Source organism: Sorghum bicolor, chromosome 7 (assembly GCF_000003195.3).
Source record: "Sorghum bicolor cultivar BTx623 chromosome 7, Sorghum_bicolor_NCBIv3, whole genome shotgun sequence".
In the NCBI taxonomy this organism is placed as follows: Eukaryota; Viridiplantae; Streptophyta; class Magnoliopsida; order Poales; family Poaceae; genus Sorghum; species Sorghum bicolor.
The window spans coordinates 64469537-64487174 of record NC_012876.2 but is presented as its reverse complement, the minus strand read 5'-3'; the positions used below and the strand labels follow the sequence as shown (position 1 = coordinate 64487174).

The window sequence follows — 17638 nt, the reverse complement described above, 5'->3', positions numbered from 1 at the left end:
GATCCTGTTGAGTCGAAAAATTGGTTAGACAAGTCTAACCTTCCAATTTTATTATCAAAGATGGGTGACTTTTGGGGACCGCAAGATGACAATTAGGGTGGGCGCAACCATGAAAGGATCGAGAGCTAAGTGGATTGTCAGAGGTTATAGAGTAGTGTGGATGACTTGAATTTAGGTTCTGCTTAGTTGGCTTCCAAAATTTACCATGATAAAGACTTGGCAAGCAAAAGTTGCTAAAACTTTGAAAATATATTTACCATAGATCACAAATGAGAAACTGGCAAATTTTGATAGCAAATTAAACCAAATAACAGCCAAAAGCCAAAATCTTAGTTTGCCCAATCAGATTTTAGCTATCAATCAATCAGTCTCTCTTAGACACTCTCATCTTTCAATCAGTCTCTTAGACACTCTCATCTTTTCAAGTAAATGCCAGAGTTTCTTTTTCAGATGGGATTAGCAGTTTGCACAGAATGATCAGATCCTCCATCATCATCATGTATGGTCCGGGCCATCCATGTGTACTGTTGCAATCATGCTAGTACATTACTACGCACAGTAGGATCAAGATTCAAGCACTGATGAATAATGTCGGGTCTGCATGAAGGAGACACCATGATTCAGGGCCAAAAGGATGCCTATCATTCGATCAGTTCCTGATCTCTAATGTTAAACTGAGCCAAACGGACAAATATTAACCATGATAAAAGATGAAAAGTTCAAATAACTACTCCCACTGGTGTCTGGAGATTTAACGATGACGTTTAGGATAGCCAAATTGCATAGCGTGCAGGCCCATTTGGCTGTCTTAAACGTCTTAGTAGGTTAGGTCACACTGCATATCTGCTATATATATAGTGGGTACCACGGATGAATATATACATTCCATGGTTCCATGCATTTTTTCTGCATTTCCGTTCACTTCACACAATGGACAACAGTAGTAGTAGGTCACTAACCTGTCGCCATGCTTCTGAAAGCTTTGTGGCTTTTCTTCACGTTTCAATTTTTAAACATCTTTCTTTTTGGAGTCTTCCGGCGTCATTGTGTGGATCAAAAGAAAGTGAGAGCTGCTAAATTGGGGGTGTTGTTCATATTTTGTGGAAAAGCTATGAGAATTGACAAGTGGTGATGAGAGCCTTTTCGGCTCTTTTTTTATGTTGACTTGCTTGTGCACGGATACCAGGATATGTTGTGGCAAGGATTTCATTGGGCCGTGTGGGAGTACGGTATGTTCTTTTCAATTCGTTTTGCCAAAATGTGATATTGGGTGTTCCTTTGGTAGGAAAACAAACACTTTCTGACATAGCTCCAAGTTATTTGAGAAAGAAAAATTAAGTCCCACGGTGTGGGAAAAGACGATGCTGAAAAATGAGAAAGAAAATTAGAGCATATTGATTTGCACGTACACTGCGCAGAGAAGAAAATTTGTTGGCATCGAGGATTGTTGTTGTCTCGATGTTGAGTTTGACAACATGCATGTACATGAGAGGAAAAAAGCAGCACAAGAGAGAGAAAAACTACATAAATTTGTTGCTTTTTACTGTTTATTGGGTCCTATACGATGCCTGCCCATTCCAGCTTGTCGATGTTGAGTTCCTGCATTTGGTTTTGGGCATCGATGTACACATTGTGGCCAGTCTAACTCAAGTTTGTCAATTTAACTCCTGCATGCAAATATAAAATCAAATATTACAGTGGTGGTTTCATTGACGTGGCTCTCTGACCTATATGGCATTCAGGCTCTCTTTTTTTCTGTCTTTTGTATCGCATGTACTTGGACTTATACCTCGTCATCTCTCTCTCTCTTCTACCTTCATTGTTTTCCTCCTTTAAACCACTTGATTGATAGAGAATGTAAGGTGAAACTACTACTTACTAGACCATCATGCTCCACGACTAAATGTTGCATGCAAGATGTGGACCATAACGTAAGAGTAAAAAAGAGAAGGAAAAGAAAAGAGGGAAGTGTGACATGGTGGTTGATGTGTCATATTCATTTGTATTATATTGTATGTCAAAAACACTATAGAGAGAACAATTTCGATGGGATTAAGGATAGAATACCTGGTTTTATAGTTCAAGAGGTTAAGCGGATAAACCTGCGTGGTCAATTGAACTATATATTCGTTTTTAGGTGATGGTTATCCCTACCATCATAATTTATTGGAAATGTAACTATGCTTAGTTGATAAAGTTTGTTGTTAGGTTGATTAAACACACATATTCAAACCACTTTATTTTTATCCTAAAAATTCTAAAACACATGTGGATCTTGGAGCTAAAGCTACGCCAAAATGGATCCTTTATGGACCATGCCTCCACCCAGGCCCGGTCCTGTGAATTTATAGGCCTGTAGCGAAGTAAGAAACATGGCCCCTTCATTTTAATTATAATGATATACATACAAATTGTATCTATATCTTTTTTCTATTTTCACTTTTAAATGCATCCATTTTTGGTAACACGAGGGCACTAGAAATTTAGAAATTATCAAGTACCATTGTATTAGATTCACTTCAATGTTAATATATAAAATAAACCGAGTGTTCATAAATTACCAAGTTCTTGTTGGTTTCTTTTTTTTCTGGAGAGTTGCTAAGTTGAGAACCGATATAATAATTATTCACTCCTCTCACTGCATCGTTAATTATTCCTCAATTCAAATTATAATCTCAGAAGAGGTTCTAAAGAATCAACAAAGGGGCTTAGGGAACAAGGGCAATTGAGCACAACACTTTACCTGGACAAGTATGGGCTTGAAGACGTCTTGTACACTCCTAGTGCCATACTTGCTTATAGGCATATACATATTTTTTATTGGACTGAAATCGTATACCAGCTATAACTAATAGTATACATACGTAGACTAGAAATTGGGCCCCTTGCCTCTGAGGGCCCTGTGCCATTGCACAGCTCGAACACCCCCGGACCGGGCCTGCCTCCACCTTCCAAGAATTTCTATGTCACCACTAGGCACTACTAGCTCTAGAAATTCTTAGAGCTACATATTTGGGCAATGTTTGAAAGTATCCCGTTGAGCAATTTTGTTTATGAAATACGTATGTACAAATCACTTTAACTAATTCAGACGGCGCTTGGCTAAAGACCCAAAGTTGCATTGGCTCGAGCTACTGTAAAATGCTACAGTTGCACATTGGAAAAGCTACTACACGCTTTTCCACTTGAGTTGAGACATTTATATATTATATCAAAAAGGACTTTTAGAAGAATGACCTACTACTGACTTGACTTGGTAGTCGCTCCAAGGAGCGCTCGTCTTAATGTACGTGACACCTTCATTGACATTTCCAAGTCCGAAAGCTCATTTTCGTTGTCAAAACTCAAAAGCCAGCCAAGGAAGCAAAGGAAAAGTAAAAATAGTCATAAAGACGAGAAAGATAAACCAGACAAAGAGGAAAAGGATACATCATCTAGAGCAGTGAAAGAGGATTCACCACTGCCATTATACGTACCAACCCTGCATCTATCCACCTTTCACGTTCCATCAACATGACAAACTTGTACACAGTAGATCTAGTAATCGCTGTCTGCAGCTTTAATTAACAAAGTGTCAGTTTTAGGAGGAATGCTATTATTAAGTTTGACTGTCTCCTATTATTTTTCCTGATTATGTTAGGTAAACTTTTAGTTGTGGTATTACGTAGATTTGCGTCAAATAGTTGATTTATAATATGCATTGCAATTCTATTATTTTTTCCTCATAAACTTCATTTACCAACGATAAGTGCTATTTTAAGATGCACACAACATATACAAGCAGAATTTGATCATTGTTTGGTTGAACATGTAAAATTTTGTCATGTTAGATTTTTCATGAACGAAGAACATATAGATTTACGGTTTCACAACTTTGTTATGATTTGAACCCCAAGTTTTTGTTATGAAAATTAATTATGGTGTTAGCTAGATTCGGAACAAATAGTTGATTTATAATATACATTGCAATTCTATTATTATTTTTTTCCGTAAACTTCATTTACCAAAGAATGCCATTTTAAAACGCACACCGCCAACATGCGGAATTTGATTTGATCGCAATTCAAAAATACATGATTTGTTTGAAATTGTCAAATCTTGTCATGAGCGAAGGAAGTTAATAGACTTATGATGTCACAACTTTTGCGCTGAAGTTTTCCTGACCCGATGAACATTTGTGTGTCAGTGACTACTGACTAGTACACGGTACACCGGAGAGAACAGTGCTAGGTTTATTGTCAAAAAAAAATGTTAGGTTAGCCATCGCAAAACAAATGCTAGCTTAGGCCTTGTTTAGTTTTCAAAAAATTTCAAGATTCTCCGTCACATCGAATCTTATGACACATGCATGGAGTATTAAATGTAGACAAAACCAAACACTAATTACACAGTTTATCTGTAATTCGCGAGCTGAATCTTTTGAGTCTAGTTAGTCTATGATTGGACAATATTTATCACAAACAAACGAAAGTGCTACAGTAGCCAAAACCAAAAATTTTCCTCAACTGAACAAGGCCTTAATTACTAGCAAACCAAAATAAAAAAATGCCAGTTTGAGGATTACATAAAAAAGGAAAAACTCGAAAGGAACTCACCAAGATAAAGAAAGAAAATATGCAACTAGTAGTGGCGATTCCTAGCTCATCAAAGCTCCTCTAGTAGCAGACGCAAAGAATCCTGCGCGAGCAAGGAATGGCAACGACAACGAAAGAGAAAAGGCAACCGAAGAGCGACGAAAAGCAGCAGCAGCAGGACGCCAGCCGCTGCTGCACTTGCCGGCAAAGGTGCGGCTGCCGCTGCGCTAGCTTGCGTGGAGGTGGAGGTGGAGCTGGAGCCTGGAGGACGGCAGGTCTCGGCAGGTGGCACCACTAAATCCTCGCGCTTTCGGCCGTGCGCCAGTTTCCGCGTGGGTTTCGCGGAGAAGCCGCGGGAGTCGGACAGAATGGCAGCAGCAGGCAGGGGCAAGCAAGCAATTTGTTGCCAAAGAAGACACGCACTGCACTGCACCGCAACAGCGCCGCGGCACAGTAGCAGTAGCGCACCCATCGCCCACCACTCCGCGTCTCCGGTCTCCGCCCCCCATTCCATTCCCCAATCCATCCTCGCCGCCCGCCCTTTCCTCGACGCCGGCCGCCCCGATCCGATCCCCGGCGCGTACACGCACGGCACGGTGAGCACCCTCCCCTCGCCCCCGCCCTCGATCCCCTGCGCCGCGGAGTGACCGATCGATCGTTCATCCGGCTGCTGGTAGTAGGCTTCAGTTCGGGGAAGGTAGCCGGCGGCCGCGCTGGGACTTTTTTTTTTTTTTTTTTTTTTTTTTTTTGCTTGTCCTGGCCGGAACTGCGTGCCTACGGCTGCGTGCGGTTTCGATTGGCGTCGGCTCGCCGGCGGATTGCTGGTTTTGTGGTGATGCCTCGGTGGCACTTCTTGTTAGGTTTTGCTTTCTGTGGAACTGGCCTGCCTGATTATGGTGATTCTGATTTCCCGTGGTTTATGGACGCCTGTAGTAGAAATTCAGCGGTTTCCCTTTCGGTGTGAAAAATCCGCATAGATTGGGTGCAAAGTTGTGCTGCCGCTTCAGTTGGTTGGCTGCTTAGGAGATCAGACTGCATTTCGGTAAACTTAAACCCGATGCATTGGTGTAGTTGTGATGCTACATTGGCACTCCCTAGTGGAACCGTCTGTGCAGCTCAGCATAAATTCGGCAGACTCTTGTTTCATTGTGAAAATTCACATAGAAATATAGAATGGGTGCAAAGTTGTGCTGCTACAGTTGGTTGGTTCCTTCCTCAAGTGCTTGGAGATCAGAATGCCTTCTGTTACACTTAAACCTCATGTTATTACTCTTACACTGCGTTGATGTTGGTGCCATGGGTTACATATGTTCCTAAATAAAATCGCCATGCTGCTGTGTGATCAGTTTTGAACAGCTTTCGATTTTGGTTCTGAAATGCATTACTTGTTGGTCTGGCCATAATATGCCATTCTGTGAAATATGTTGTTGGACTATGTCTGTGCTCAAAGGCTTTGTTTTTCGTGTGTTCTCTTGCAGGAATCTTCTATTGGATAATGTGGTGTGACGCTCAAACCTCTGCTCTCTATCCTCTACTTTGACTACATCTGATCCAATTAGAGTACTGGACCACCTCTTTTCGGCCAATGGGGATTGTCAAGATAGCAAGTCGTGAGCCTGCAGCGGAGAGTGGTTACAGTTGTGGAGTTGAGGAATTCACACGAGAGGACAAAATTCTTCTTCAGAGCTTTCCTGATCCTGAATCTCTTGGCTCTGAGCAGGCAGAGCTGGACTGTGAGCTTGCAGTGTCCAGAGGTCAGATGTGCAATATCCCCTATGGGCTTTATGATCTGCATGACTTGACAGAGGTTCTTTCTTTGGATACATGGAATTCGTGCCTGACGGAAGATGATAGACTCCATCTAGCAGCCTACCTCCCTGACATGGAGCAACAAGACTTCGCCACAACCATGAAAGAGCTGTTCAGTGGCGATGCTATGTTCTTTGGAAGTCCACTTAGAAGCTTTTTCCTTGGATTGAACGGTGGCCTTTATTCTCCACAAGTTTCTCAGGCAAGGGAGTTACTGATGATGCTTCAAAGACGGAGACATTACCATTTCCTCAGGTGGTACCACGATGGTATGGTTGGTAAGTTTGCATCCATGAGCAATCTGTTGAGGAGTTCTGATACGAGTGCTAGTCTTGGAGAGAAGGTTCCCATCTCGCGCAACCGGGTATATGAGAAGCGTTTCCCATGTCTTAGTCTTAGCAGTACCACTCCACCAGTTACTATCAAGGATGAAATTGCCACTGTTTCATCACCAATGAAACGAGCCAAACTCACGGATGGGCCATTAAGCACTCATTGTTCAACCAGACATCATGAAACAGCCCATGTAGCCAAATCAGCAGAAATGAACTCATTGGAAAGTCAGAACTTCCATCCTATCAATGATCCCAGGCAAAATTGTAGTAAACTACCCAGAGGTGTACTGAAAATAAGGACTGGTTGTGCTTCTGTTATTGGTGACAGTGAAGGGACACGTCATAGACCTGGATTGGTTCGAGCTGATCAGCCAAGAACACAGAGCTCCAGATTTTGCACTCCGCCTCTTGTTTCTGCACACGATGTTTATGGTTTTTCTGAGAATTCATCTTCTCACATCAACAGAATCAATGGCACGTCTGCTAGTTCACAACATACTCCCTTACAATGGGATGGTACACTAGAACCTTATGCACTGATGGACAAAATCCCACTAGGAGTCCCAATGACAGTTCCAGAGGAGCACAGTGCAGTTTACCCTTCCATGATGCTGAGAGGTTTCTATGAACCAGCAGCTAACCATAGCTTAGCATATCCCAGTGAAGCATATGACACCAGAGAATGTGCCCACATGAAAGACCTTCTGAAGAACTTCGGTGGTCAAAACATCGTAGTCCATCAAAGTTCTCCTGATCCATTTGCAAGAGTCAGTGACAGTCATCAAATGAATGGATACTCCACAATGCACAGTTTAAGAAATGCTGAAAGTGTCTCAGAGATGTTGAGCCTTGGCACAAGGATATACCCACCTCATAACAATGTCTCAGAGCAGCGGGAAACCACGTGCATGTACCATGATGGCACGAAGCTGGAGCGACCTCCTGCCAGGGCTGTTGCTGAAGCTGAAGAATCTCGTCAATTCGCTTACACCTACGCAAGGAGGAAGCCACCCAAGAGACCAACTATGGTGGAAGATCCAGTGCCACCAAGTGTGCTAGACAGCATGGCCAACATGAAAGCAAATGCAATCAAACTCTGAACTGAAGCTTGGCGGTTGCAGACATTGAGAACTGAACATAATTGGGGTTGGGGACAGAATTTAGCATCCATCTAACATAGTAAATAAGTATGAACTTTTTTACCTTCCTACTGTAATATCGATAGACCAAACCCTCCAGTAGATTATATGTCTGTTGCCATTGTCAAACGGGATAAGTAGCTTACACATTTATAGCTCAAATGTTGAAGCATGTAGATCAGTTATATCTTGCTCCTATTTTCAGGAGGATTTTTTGCCCTGCTATTATAGATATCCAGGATTATTGTTCGTTGGCATCCATGCTGAGCTGCGTTGTTTCTTCTGTTGCTACAAATGTTGTGCCTTTTTAGCAGAGCGGATTTTGTCCTACCTTCTCCCGCGCAATTGAGTACCCCTTGAGCGCCTCCATTTTATGGAAGAGGGAGGAGGGATGAAGGAGAAGACAGGAGAGGAAGAAGCAATCCTCTCTTGTATTTCTGTCGCTTTCAGCTGTCAACTTCAAATTAATTTTGAATTTGATTGGTCGCTGTCTCACTGATCAGTTAAAAATTGATTTTTGGATGATTCTGAGTCCCATTCAAAAAACCTTCTTAAAAAATATATGAATTCATCTGGCCACTTCAGTTTATAAAATGTATGAATTCTTTATAAGCTGCAGTTCCGAACCGTGATCTCAGCCGTCCGATGCCGATCGAGATAATAATAAACTTTCAAACGAACACTCCCCGTCCTCCGCCAAAACGGAAATGCCGGCGCCACCTCGCCTCCTAACGCTCCTCGGCCGCCTCCTCGTCGGCGGCGAGATTCGCCAGAGCCCGGACCACCTCCGCCTCATCATACCCCACCTTCCTTCGCACCCGAACCTCGCCGCCGCCCTCTCCAGCCTCTACTTCCCGCTCTTCCCCTCCTCCGCCACCTTCCTCCACAACCTGCTCATCCACGCCTCCGCCGCGTCCCCTTCCCCGCGCCTCTCCTTTGCCGCATTCTCCTCCCTCCTCCGGTCCGGATACCTCCCCGACCATTTCACCTTCCCTCCACTGGTCAAGTCCGCCTCCCGGCTCTCCTCTTTCCCGCGCACGGGCGCGCAGGTGTACGCCCAGGCTGCCCGGCGCGGGTTCTTGGCCGACACCTTCGTTGTCAATTCGCTGCTCGCGATGTACGCCGCGTTCCGCGACACGGCGTCGATGCGGGCCGTGTTCGAGTCGTGCGCGGAGGTCGCCGACGTGGTGTCCTGGAACACGGTGGTTTTTGGCTACGCGAAGTGCGGGGAGATTGGGAATGCCAGGCGCGTGTTTGACGAAATGCCTCATAGGAATGGCGTATCTTGGAGCGTGATGGTGGGAGCTTATGCGGCTGCTGGGGAGCTGGATGTGGCAAGGGAGATGTTTGATCGGATGCCAGCCATTGGGAGGAACATCATCACATGGAACTTGATGGTGACAGGGTTTGGAAGACATGGGCTGTTGCCGCTGGCGAGGAAGATGTTCGATGAGATGCCGATCAGAAATATTGTGTCGTGGAATGCAATGCTCCGGGGGTATGCGATGAATGGAGAGATGGATGTTGCGAGGGAGTTGTTTGATGTGATGCCAGAGAAGGATGTCGTTTCTTGGACGTGCATGATTTCTGGGTATGCACAGGCTGGGCGATATGCACAAACCCTTGAGCTATTCAGGACAATGCAGAGCCATGGCGATATCAGGCCTAATGAGGTGACCATGGTGAGCGTGCTCTCAGCATGCGCACATTTGACTGCTCTTGAGGAAGGGAGGTGGGCTCACGTCTTCATTGATAAGCACAAGATGGTGCTCGACAATGAGTTCAATCTTGGTGCTGCTCTCATAGACATGTATGCTAAGTGTGGGAGAACAGACTTGGCTACCAAAATTTTCCATTCCTTGGACCAGAAGAATGTCTCCGCCTGGAATGCACTCATCACTGGACTGGCAGTAAACAGTGACGCTCGGCGATGCATTGATGTGTTTGAGCAGATGAAAATGTCAGAAGAGAAGCCGGATGACATCACATTCGTCAGTGTGCTCACAGCTTGTGCCCATGCTGGGCTGGTTGATGAGGGTCGGCAGTACTTTCAGAGCATGTCATCTGCTTGTGGTGTGCAGCCGGAGCTCAAGCACTATGGTTGCATGGTTGACTTACTTGGCCGAGCAGGGCTGCTTGATGAGGCAGAGGAGCTTATTCGGGGCATGCCGATGGCCCCAGATGTCAAGCTTCTGGTTGCGCTACTAGGTTCTAGTCAAGTGCATAAGAGACTTGATGTAGCCGAAAGAGTACGGAGCAGGATCATCAACCTCAATACAAAGCAACCCTTTTATTCCTCAAACATGCGGGAGAGCTGCGTGTCGTTGGATTAAGAAGAAAAAAGAAAGGGGGGCTAAGAGCGGGCTCTTTCAAACACACACCACCACACACCCAGATTTCTCATACGCGCCTATTACAGAATACAAAGCAGCCTGGCTGCCATGTTCTGATATCTGACATTTACTCCACTGCTGGCAAATGTGCTGATGCCCCAAAGGCAAGGGGTTTTATGCAGAAGTATAAAATCAGGAAATTAGATGGATCATCCAGTTCAATGTATTTAGTTTGAGTTCTTGCAGTTGCAGAAGCTTTAACATCTTACTGGATCACATTCTTTACTGGCAATTGTAGTGCATACCGGTGCATAAACCCCAATAAGCTGTAGGGACTAGAAATTGTTGTTCACGAAGCAGTTCTAGTTTCAGAACTGTCTGAAATCATCAGATCCTACAAAAGCATAAGATTTGTCTTTCTCCTGCCACAACTGATGTCTATTCAGTTGTCTGTATTGTCCTCAACAATGTCTGTTTCAGTTCTCATAAAACCATGGACAATAAGGCAATAATAACAAATGTCACTGTGCAAGGTTACATATGCATCGATCGCCTATCTCAGATGCCCACCTCATGGTCCTTATGATTTCCTCAGGGAATATGATTGCTTTCATTCCAGCATTTCATTCAGCCGTCCTATCTTCTCCAAGCAATCTCATCTCTCAAGACAGTTCATTACAGTTAAGCCTTGATATGATGACTTCAAATTTCTCTTGATTTGACTAACAGGTCATATGTTACCATCTATTATGTCAACCAGGAGCCCGGCACATTTCCAGTTCAAATATATGGATGCTTCTTTAAAGCATCATGTGTTTCTTAAGATGGTGCTCTGGTTGAGTTGAGAGAATCTGCAAATAGGCAAAGGGTGCTTAGAAGTTTGAAGAAATTGGACCACACATATGTCTTCCCCATTGAGACTGGCCTCAGCTGGAGCATCCAGCTCAATTCAACAGGATAGGTTATAGGGTTTGGCTTGTTGGGGGAATGAAATCCTTGCGAACATTCCAACTAGTTTCAGATGTCTGAAACCGTCATGCACAAGTCTAATCACAAATGGATACTGCAAAAGGGGAAAGGCTCCATGTGCATCTAGCAGTTTTAGATAAATACTGGTTGATTTTACTTATGGCACTTGATTTACTAAGAAGCTATCTCCGCTGTTAACTTGCTAGAAATTACATTTTTGGCCAACCAATAATCATGACATGGATCCAGGATACGAGGAGTTAGTTAATGTGTTTTGCCATTGCTGCGATTAGTTACTAGCAGATAAAAGCTGATCGAGGAAAACAACAAAAAATTAAAATAATTGAAAGACAGCAGGATAAACGGATAATAGCAGCACTATTATACCAACATTAACGTACTTAGTTCGATAACACACGCATCCAGCCCCAGCCCCATTACATTGCAGGCTAGCAAAAGTAAACCACACAAAATAAACCGAGATGTTCAGACACGCTCTTCAGCCGGGACACAGGGTACCCCAGGCTTAGTCGACCTCCTCCATCTTGCTCTCGCCGGCGTCGTCCTCCAGAGGGGGCATGTCAGTGTCAGCCTCCGGGGCCTCGTCCTCGTCAATGCTCAGGCCCAGCTTGAGCATGCGGTGGATGCGGCTGCCGAAGGTGTTGGGGTCGTCGAGGCTGAAGCCGGAGGTGAGCAGCGCCGTCTCGAACAGCAGCATGACAAGGTCCTTGACAGACTTGTCGTTCTTGTCAGCCTCCGCGCGCTTGCGCAGCTCCTCCATGATGGCGTTCTCCGGGTTGATCTCCATCGTCTTCTTGGAGGACATGTACCCAGACATGCTGGAGTCCCTGAGCGCCTGGGCCTTCATGATCCTCTCCATGTTGGCGGTCCAGCCGTACTCACCAGTCACGAGGCAGCAGGGGGAGTCCACCACGCGGTCAGAGACCACCACCTTCTCCACCTTGTCGCCCAGCACCTCCTTGATCACCTTGCAGAGGCCCTCGAACTTCTCCTTGAGCTCCTCCTTTTTCTTCTTCTCGTCCTCGCTCTCATCAAGCTTCAGGCCCTCCTTGGTGGCAGAGACAAGCTTCTTGCCCTCAAACTCCTTGAGCTGTCCAATAGCGTACTCATCAATGGCATCCACCATGTACAGGACTTCATAGCCCTTCTTCTTCAGCTTCTCAAGGAAGGGAGAGTTCTCCACAGCCTTCTTGCTCTCGCCAGTGATGTAGTAGATGTCATTCTGGCCCTCCTTCATCCTGGTAACATAGTCCTTCAAGCTGGTCAGCTCATCTCCGCTCTTGGTGGAGTGGTACCTCAGGAGCTCAGCAATCTTGGTCCTGTTGGTGGAGTCCTCGTGGATGCCAAGCTTGAGGTTCTTGGAGAAGGCCTCATAGAACTTGTTGTAGTCCTCCTTGTTCTCGGCAATCTCAAAGAACAGCTCAATGCACTTCTTGACAAGGTTCTTCCTGATGACCTTGAGGATCTTGTTCTGCTGGAGGGTCTCACGGGAGATATTGAGGGGAAGATCCTCAGAGTCAACAATGCCCTTGACAAAGCTCAGCCACTCTGGGATCAGCTCCTCACAGTTGTCCATGATGAAGACACGGCGAACATAGAGCTTGATGTTGTTCAGCTTCTTCCTGGTGTCGAAGAGGTCGAAGGGGGCCCTCTTTGGCACAAAGAGAACGGCCTTGAACTCAAGCTGACCCTCAACAGAGAAGTGCTTCACGGCAAGATGCTCCTCCCAGTCGTTGGTCAAGCTCTTGTAGAAAGCAGCATACTCTTCCTTGGTGATCTCCTCAGGCTTCCTCATCCAGATTGGCTTCTGCTTGTTGACCAACTGCCACTCGTGAGAAACCTCCTTGATCTTCTTCTTTTTCTTCTCCTTTTCTTCCTTCTCCTCATCAACATCCTCAACCTTGCCCTCCTCATCCTTCTTATCTTCCTCATCTTCATCATCAGAAATTTCCTTCTCAGTGGTCTTCTCAATCCAGAGAGAAATTGGGTAGCTGATGAACTCTGAGTGCTTCTTGATCAGATCCTTCAGGCGGCGCTCCTCAAGGTACTCCAACTGTACAAAAATAAAAGCATTTTGTAAGGAAGAGTAGACTTATAACTAGCCAAATTATAAAAATAGTAGCAGCACAAACTCTTTGAATGTTCAAGTGGAACAGCAAAACTATACATCTATATTTTAATATCAGTTCACCAATCGTTGAACCTAATTGTCATATTTGTTGAAACAACTCAAAACAGAATAGTTATTATCATCTTTGTACATCGGTCATTCAACTTAGTTCCATATCAATGCTATGGCTGAATACATGCACAACAGATTTAAAACAAAAACAAACATTTTTCCATTATTAATCAAGAGAACTATATCATTTAACAGCAGTAACAAAAAACTGTAAGCTAAACCAATCAAACCTTAATTAAGGCAGTGAATTAATTTAATAACTGAAAAATTGGTATGCAATTATCATTTTTAGCATCCACATTTACTATCAGATCATTAAGTCATTTTAGATTTAAATTTATATATATGGCATACCAGCATAATTTCCACAGCAGCTTAAAAACTAGACCCACTATCCACATAGTAGCCATGTGATTTCAACAAAACTACTATAGCCAAAGTGCATTAGCAGCGCCATCCAGAAGTGATACATAAGTTAAACATTAAATTACCAAACATGGATGCATGAAGATAGAGACTAACACTAACATGCAAAAACACTAACTCGAGTAAATTACATTGAACAACCAACCATGGCTGCATGACAATAGAAACTAGACGCAACATGCCAAAACATTAAACAGAGTAAATTTCTGCTATACCTGATCATCCTTGAGGTAGAGGGTCATCTTTGTACCCCTGCCAAGTTGCTCCCCAGAGGTGTCACGTGTGACAGTGAAGGAGCCACCGGCCTGAGACTCCCACACATACTGCTCATCATCGTTGTGCTTGGTGGTCACAACGACCCTCTCAGCAACAAGGTAGGCCGAGTAGAAACCAACACCGAACTGGCCAATCATGGACACATCGGCACCAGCAGCCAGTGCCTCCATGAACTCCTTTGTGCCGGACCGGGCAATAGTACCAAGGTTGTTCACAAGGTCTGACTTGGTCATGCCAATGCCACTGTCAATGATGGTCAGCGTGTTGTTGGCCTTGTCAGGGACAATGTGGATGAACAACTCCGGCTGGGCATCCAGCTTGCTCTTGTCCGTCAAGCTCTCAAACCTGATCTTGTCCAAGGCCTGTTCAGAAAACAAACAGAGAAACATAAGTTGTAAGTGGTTTGATTCATACATCATCCCACAAGGGCAAAAGAACTCCAAAAGTCAACACAGCATAACGTGAACAATTTGATTAATCAAGTAGTAGGAGTGTAGCACTAGCACTAAGACATTAATTGAGGGGAACGTGCACAGCTTTGGCAAGCATATGATGTCATACAGTTTTGTCACCACCCAGCACGCATTGCAGATTCTAGACAAACACAGTATTGAATTAAAATAATTGTAAATTATAAACCAATTTACTGATGCCATACTGATCACATCCCTAACATATATAGTACTTTCAGAATAAACTTCCTAGCATGGATAATAACGATCCTTGAAGTCTAAACACATCTTAACTACAACAGATCGTTGAAAGTAGTTACAGAACATGCAGATAATAATAATAATAATAATAATAACGACACGAGATACATAACAGATCCAACAAGATTTATGGCCGGCGTCTGCTCCAACAAAGTGGAGGAAAGCGCCGCCAGCAACAGTGCAAAACCCTACATAACCCATCACCACCACCAGATTCAAATCAAGTCAACACGCTGCGTAAGGCCGTTAAGGCTCCGATCTATCTATCAGACGGCGCGAGGGTTTAGCGCGCAGATCTAGTTCTACCCTAAAACCGCAAAGGTAGGAGCACGAGCGGGGTCGTCGGGGTGGGGAGGTGAAACTCACATCGGACGAGTTGGAGATGAGCTCCCTGAGGAAGATCTCCTTGTTGGAGTAGAAGGTGTTGATGATGAGCGAGAGCAGCTGGTTGATCTCCGCCTGGAAGGCGAACGTCTCCGTCTCCGAGGCCATGGCTGGCGAGACGACCTTCCCGGACGCTAGGAGAGCGCGGCGAGCAGGCGGCGGCGGCGGCTTGAGGGCAGAGGAGAAGTGCACGAGACGAGGGTTTGTGGGACGACGAGATGGGACTCGGGAGGGTGCGGAGCGGTGGGGATTTATTTGGCCAGACGAGGGGTTCTCGAATGTTCTACCAGACACGGGAGGCCGGGGAGCGGGGGGTGGGGTTGACTGACTTGCCGTTGGGCCCGAAGTCGCGCGGGCCCCGTCGTGGTGGGTCCGGACTCTCCTGTCCCGCTTGTCAGTGGGTGGTGCTGGTTTTGCTTTGTGTATGTAATGTAGGGTCGGAAGGTTCTAGAGTGCGGGTCTAGGAGCATGATTATACGGTTATTATTAATATTAATAATAATAACGGACAGGAGTTGGCACGTCCATCTACGAGCTCTTGTGTTGGCTATTACTAGTAGTCAATTAGTATACCTCTTTTTTTGTTTGTTTGGATTTGGATTAGATTTGGGAAGGAGTCCAGTATAAATCTCTAGAAGAACTTGTACTGCTTTTTCATAAAACCGTCCAAATTTTGCAGTGTTATTATCAACAAGGAAATAATCATTTTGTATAGTAATACTCATCTTTTGGTTACATCGGCAGCGACCCAGTCCTCCCTCCGCCTGTGCAATTTGCAAGGAACCTTCTGGAACTGTCCTGTGCAGGCATGTGTTGCAGGCTTATACAAAACCGGGCCGGCAACGGGAAAACTTTAGGCGAGTCTTCGGAAGGCTTCAAGCTTCAGATCAGAATCAGATCGCTGAATTTCTAGTTACAATTACAAAGTAATCCTACTAATTTTGGCATCATTTTTGTATTAGCCTTCAGCAATTTGCCAGAATACAGACACGGTAAGAGAAAAAAGAGTACTGACAGGGTACTTGGCTCTTTTCTTTTCTATATATATATTAGGAAAAAAAACAGGGTATTTAGCTGGATCCTCAACTGCTGAAGTGCTGATAAGAAAGGGGGAAAAGCGAAAGAAGGATCCTTTGCTTGGCACAGGAAGCGACGGAATCATACCTTGTTGTTCCTTCTCCCTTGGAGGAAGGTTGAAGCTCAACAGCCAACACCCAACGGGAAACGAACCCGAAACATACTAAACTCACGTTATCTGATAGTTCATCCTCGGCGTTCGGTTCTTCAGTTTGGTTTGATTCGGTTCTTCGTTTTTTTACAGAAATTTGATTCTCTACAGATAGAAATCGATCAATTCTTCGTAAATTTTGGAACCGAGCAAAATTGGTTTCGGTTACTTCGGTTCGATTCCAGTTCTGACCAAACTAACAGAAAATTTACACAAGCATAAAAAATGAATAGAAAAGTACGAACAAAGATTTTTTTGAAAAAGCAAGATGCCATTATTTAAAAAAATATGAGGATGTGAGGCTATTAGGGGGGTGTCATTCACCTTTTATATCTAGGGATAAGGTGGTATTAAGCTTATGTTGGGCTTGTTTTTTAATTTTGGTTCTTTCGGTTAACCGAGCCTGGGAACCGAAATTTGATTGGTTAGTTTGGTTCTTGAGAATTGAGAACCAAACAACTAACCGAAAAATTTGGTTTCCATTCCTTCGGTTCCTTCGGTTTTGGTTTTGGTTTCGGTTCTCGGTTATTTTTGTCCAGGCTGACTCACAGCACGACAAACATTATAGGCGCAAAAACGTTGAACCTGGTCCCCCTCCCTAGGAAAAGCCGCTAGGGCGCGTCTCAGCGTCGCCGCCGCAGTCGCTTCTACCTCCATCAGCGTTGGTCCCCCTCTCTCCCCCTCTAGTGATAACTAACGAAGGCCGGAGGGAGTGGGGACCCATCGTTTTTTATAAGTTTTTCTATTAGATCGAGTCTTTAGGGTTACGGTCTCTTTATATCAAGTTTCTTGGTTTTAGGGATTTATTACATCCTCATCTTCTCCGGTGACGGTAATATGGTAGGGTGGTACCTTTTTTCATGGTGACTCCGTTGAAGATGTGGGCAACAACTACGACGTCGGCATCCTCATCGATTTGACGACATGTAGACTTTTATTTCCGGACGGTGACATCAAGACGGAGATGGTGTCGCCACAATAAAATAATTTTCTATGGTCTCTTCTCCATTTTATTGTGGTTAGATCTGACCATGATGAAGGACTAGGGAGAATAAGTTTCAGATCTATCTTCTCATTCTTCGATGGCAGAAAGAAAGAAGAAAGACACCAAAAAGAAGAAGTTTCTCAACTCTGCCTACATGAACGTTGGTCGTCGTTCATTGAGTATCTGCTCCCAGGTCTTTTGCCGAGTGTTTGCCTATACGGTCATCCATATTGCAAAGTATCGTACATGTTTAGTTTTGAGATC

The 17638-nt window shown here is 44.5% G+C and overlaps 3 protein-coding genes across 3 annotated transcripts; 2 read left to right on the top strand and 1 right to left on the bottom strand.

Annotated features, from left to right (window-relative positions):
- On the top strand, positions 4949 to 8106 carry LOC8055208. The gene is made up of 2 exons (XM_002445889.2): positions 4949 to 5170; positions 6053 to 8106. The coding sequence occupies exon 2, from the start codon at positions 6160 to 6162 to the stop codon at positions 7816 to 7818; it is 1659 nt and encodes a 552-aa protein (XP_002445934.1). The 5' UTR covers positions 4949 to 5170; positions 6053 to 6159; the 3' UTR covers positions 7819 to 8106.
- LOC8067005 (pentatricopeptide repeat-containing protein At2g44880) lies at positions 8248 to 10731 on the top strand. Its single transcript, XM_021464967.1, has one exon. The coding sequence runs from the start codon at positions 8565 to 8567 to the stop codon at positions 10188 to 10190; it is 1626 nt and encodes a 541-aa protein (XP_021320642.1). The 5' UTR covers positions 8248 to 8564; the 3' UTR covers positions 10191 to 10731.
- On the bottom strand, positions 11519 to 15455 carry LOC8055207 (heat shock protein 81-1). Its single transcript, XM_002444759.2, has 3 exons — positions 15144 to 15455; positions 14004 to 14426; positions 11519 to 13233 (listed from the first exon to the last, which is right to left on the bottom strand). The coding sequence occupies exons 1-3, from the start codon at positions 15267 to 15269 to the stop codon at positions 11686 to 11688; spliced, it is 2097 nt and encodes a 698-aa protein (XP_002444804.1). The 5' UTR covers positions 15270 to 15455; the 3' UTR covers positions 11519 to 11685.

What these genes read in the sequence shown, in the direction of transcription:
- LOC8067005 (XM_021464967.1), top strand. Translation starts at nt 8,565, where the DNA reads ATGCCGGCGCCACCTCGCCTCCTAACGCTCCTCGGCCGCCTCCTCGTC.
- LOC8055208 (XM_002445889.2), top strand. Translation starts at nt 6,160, where the DNA reads ATGGGGATTGTCAAGATAGCAAGTCGTGAGCCTGCAGCGGAGAGTGGT.
- LOC8055207 (XM_002444759.2), bottom strand. Translation starts at nt 15,269, where the DNA reads ATGGCCTCGGAGACGGAGACGTTCGCCTTCCAGGCGGAGATCAACCAG. An exon ending in TCATCTCCAACTCGTCCGAT is followed by an intron (nt 14,427 to 15,143) that starts GTGAGTTTCACC and finishes TTTTCTGAACAG; the next exon opens with GCCTTGGACAAGATCAGGTT. An exon ending in TCTACCTCAAGGATGATCAG is followed by an intron (nt 13,234 to 14,003) that starts GTATAGCAGAAA and finishes ATTTTTGTACAG; the next exon opens with TTGGAGTACCTTGAGGAGCG.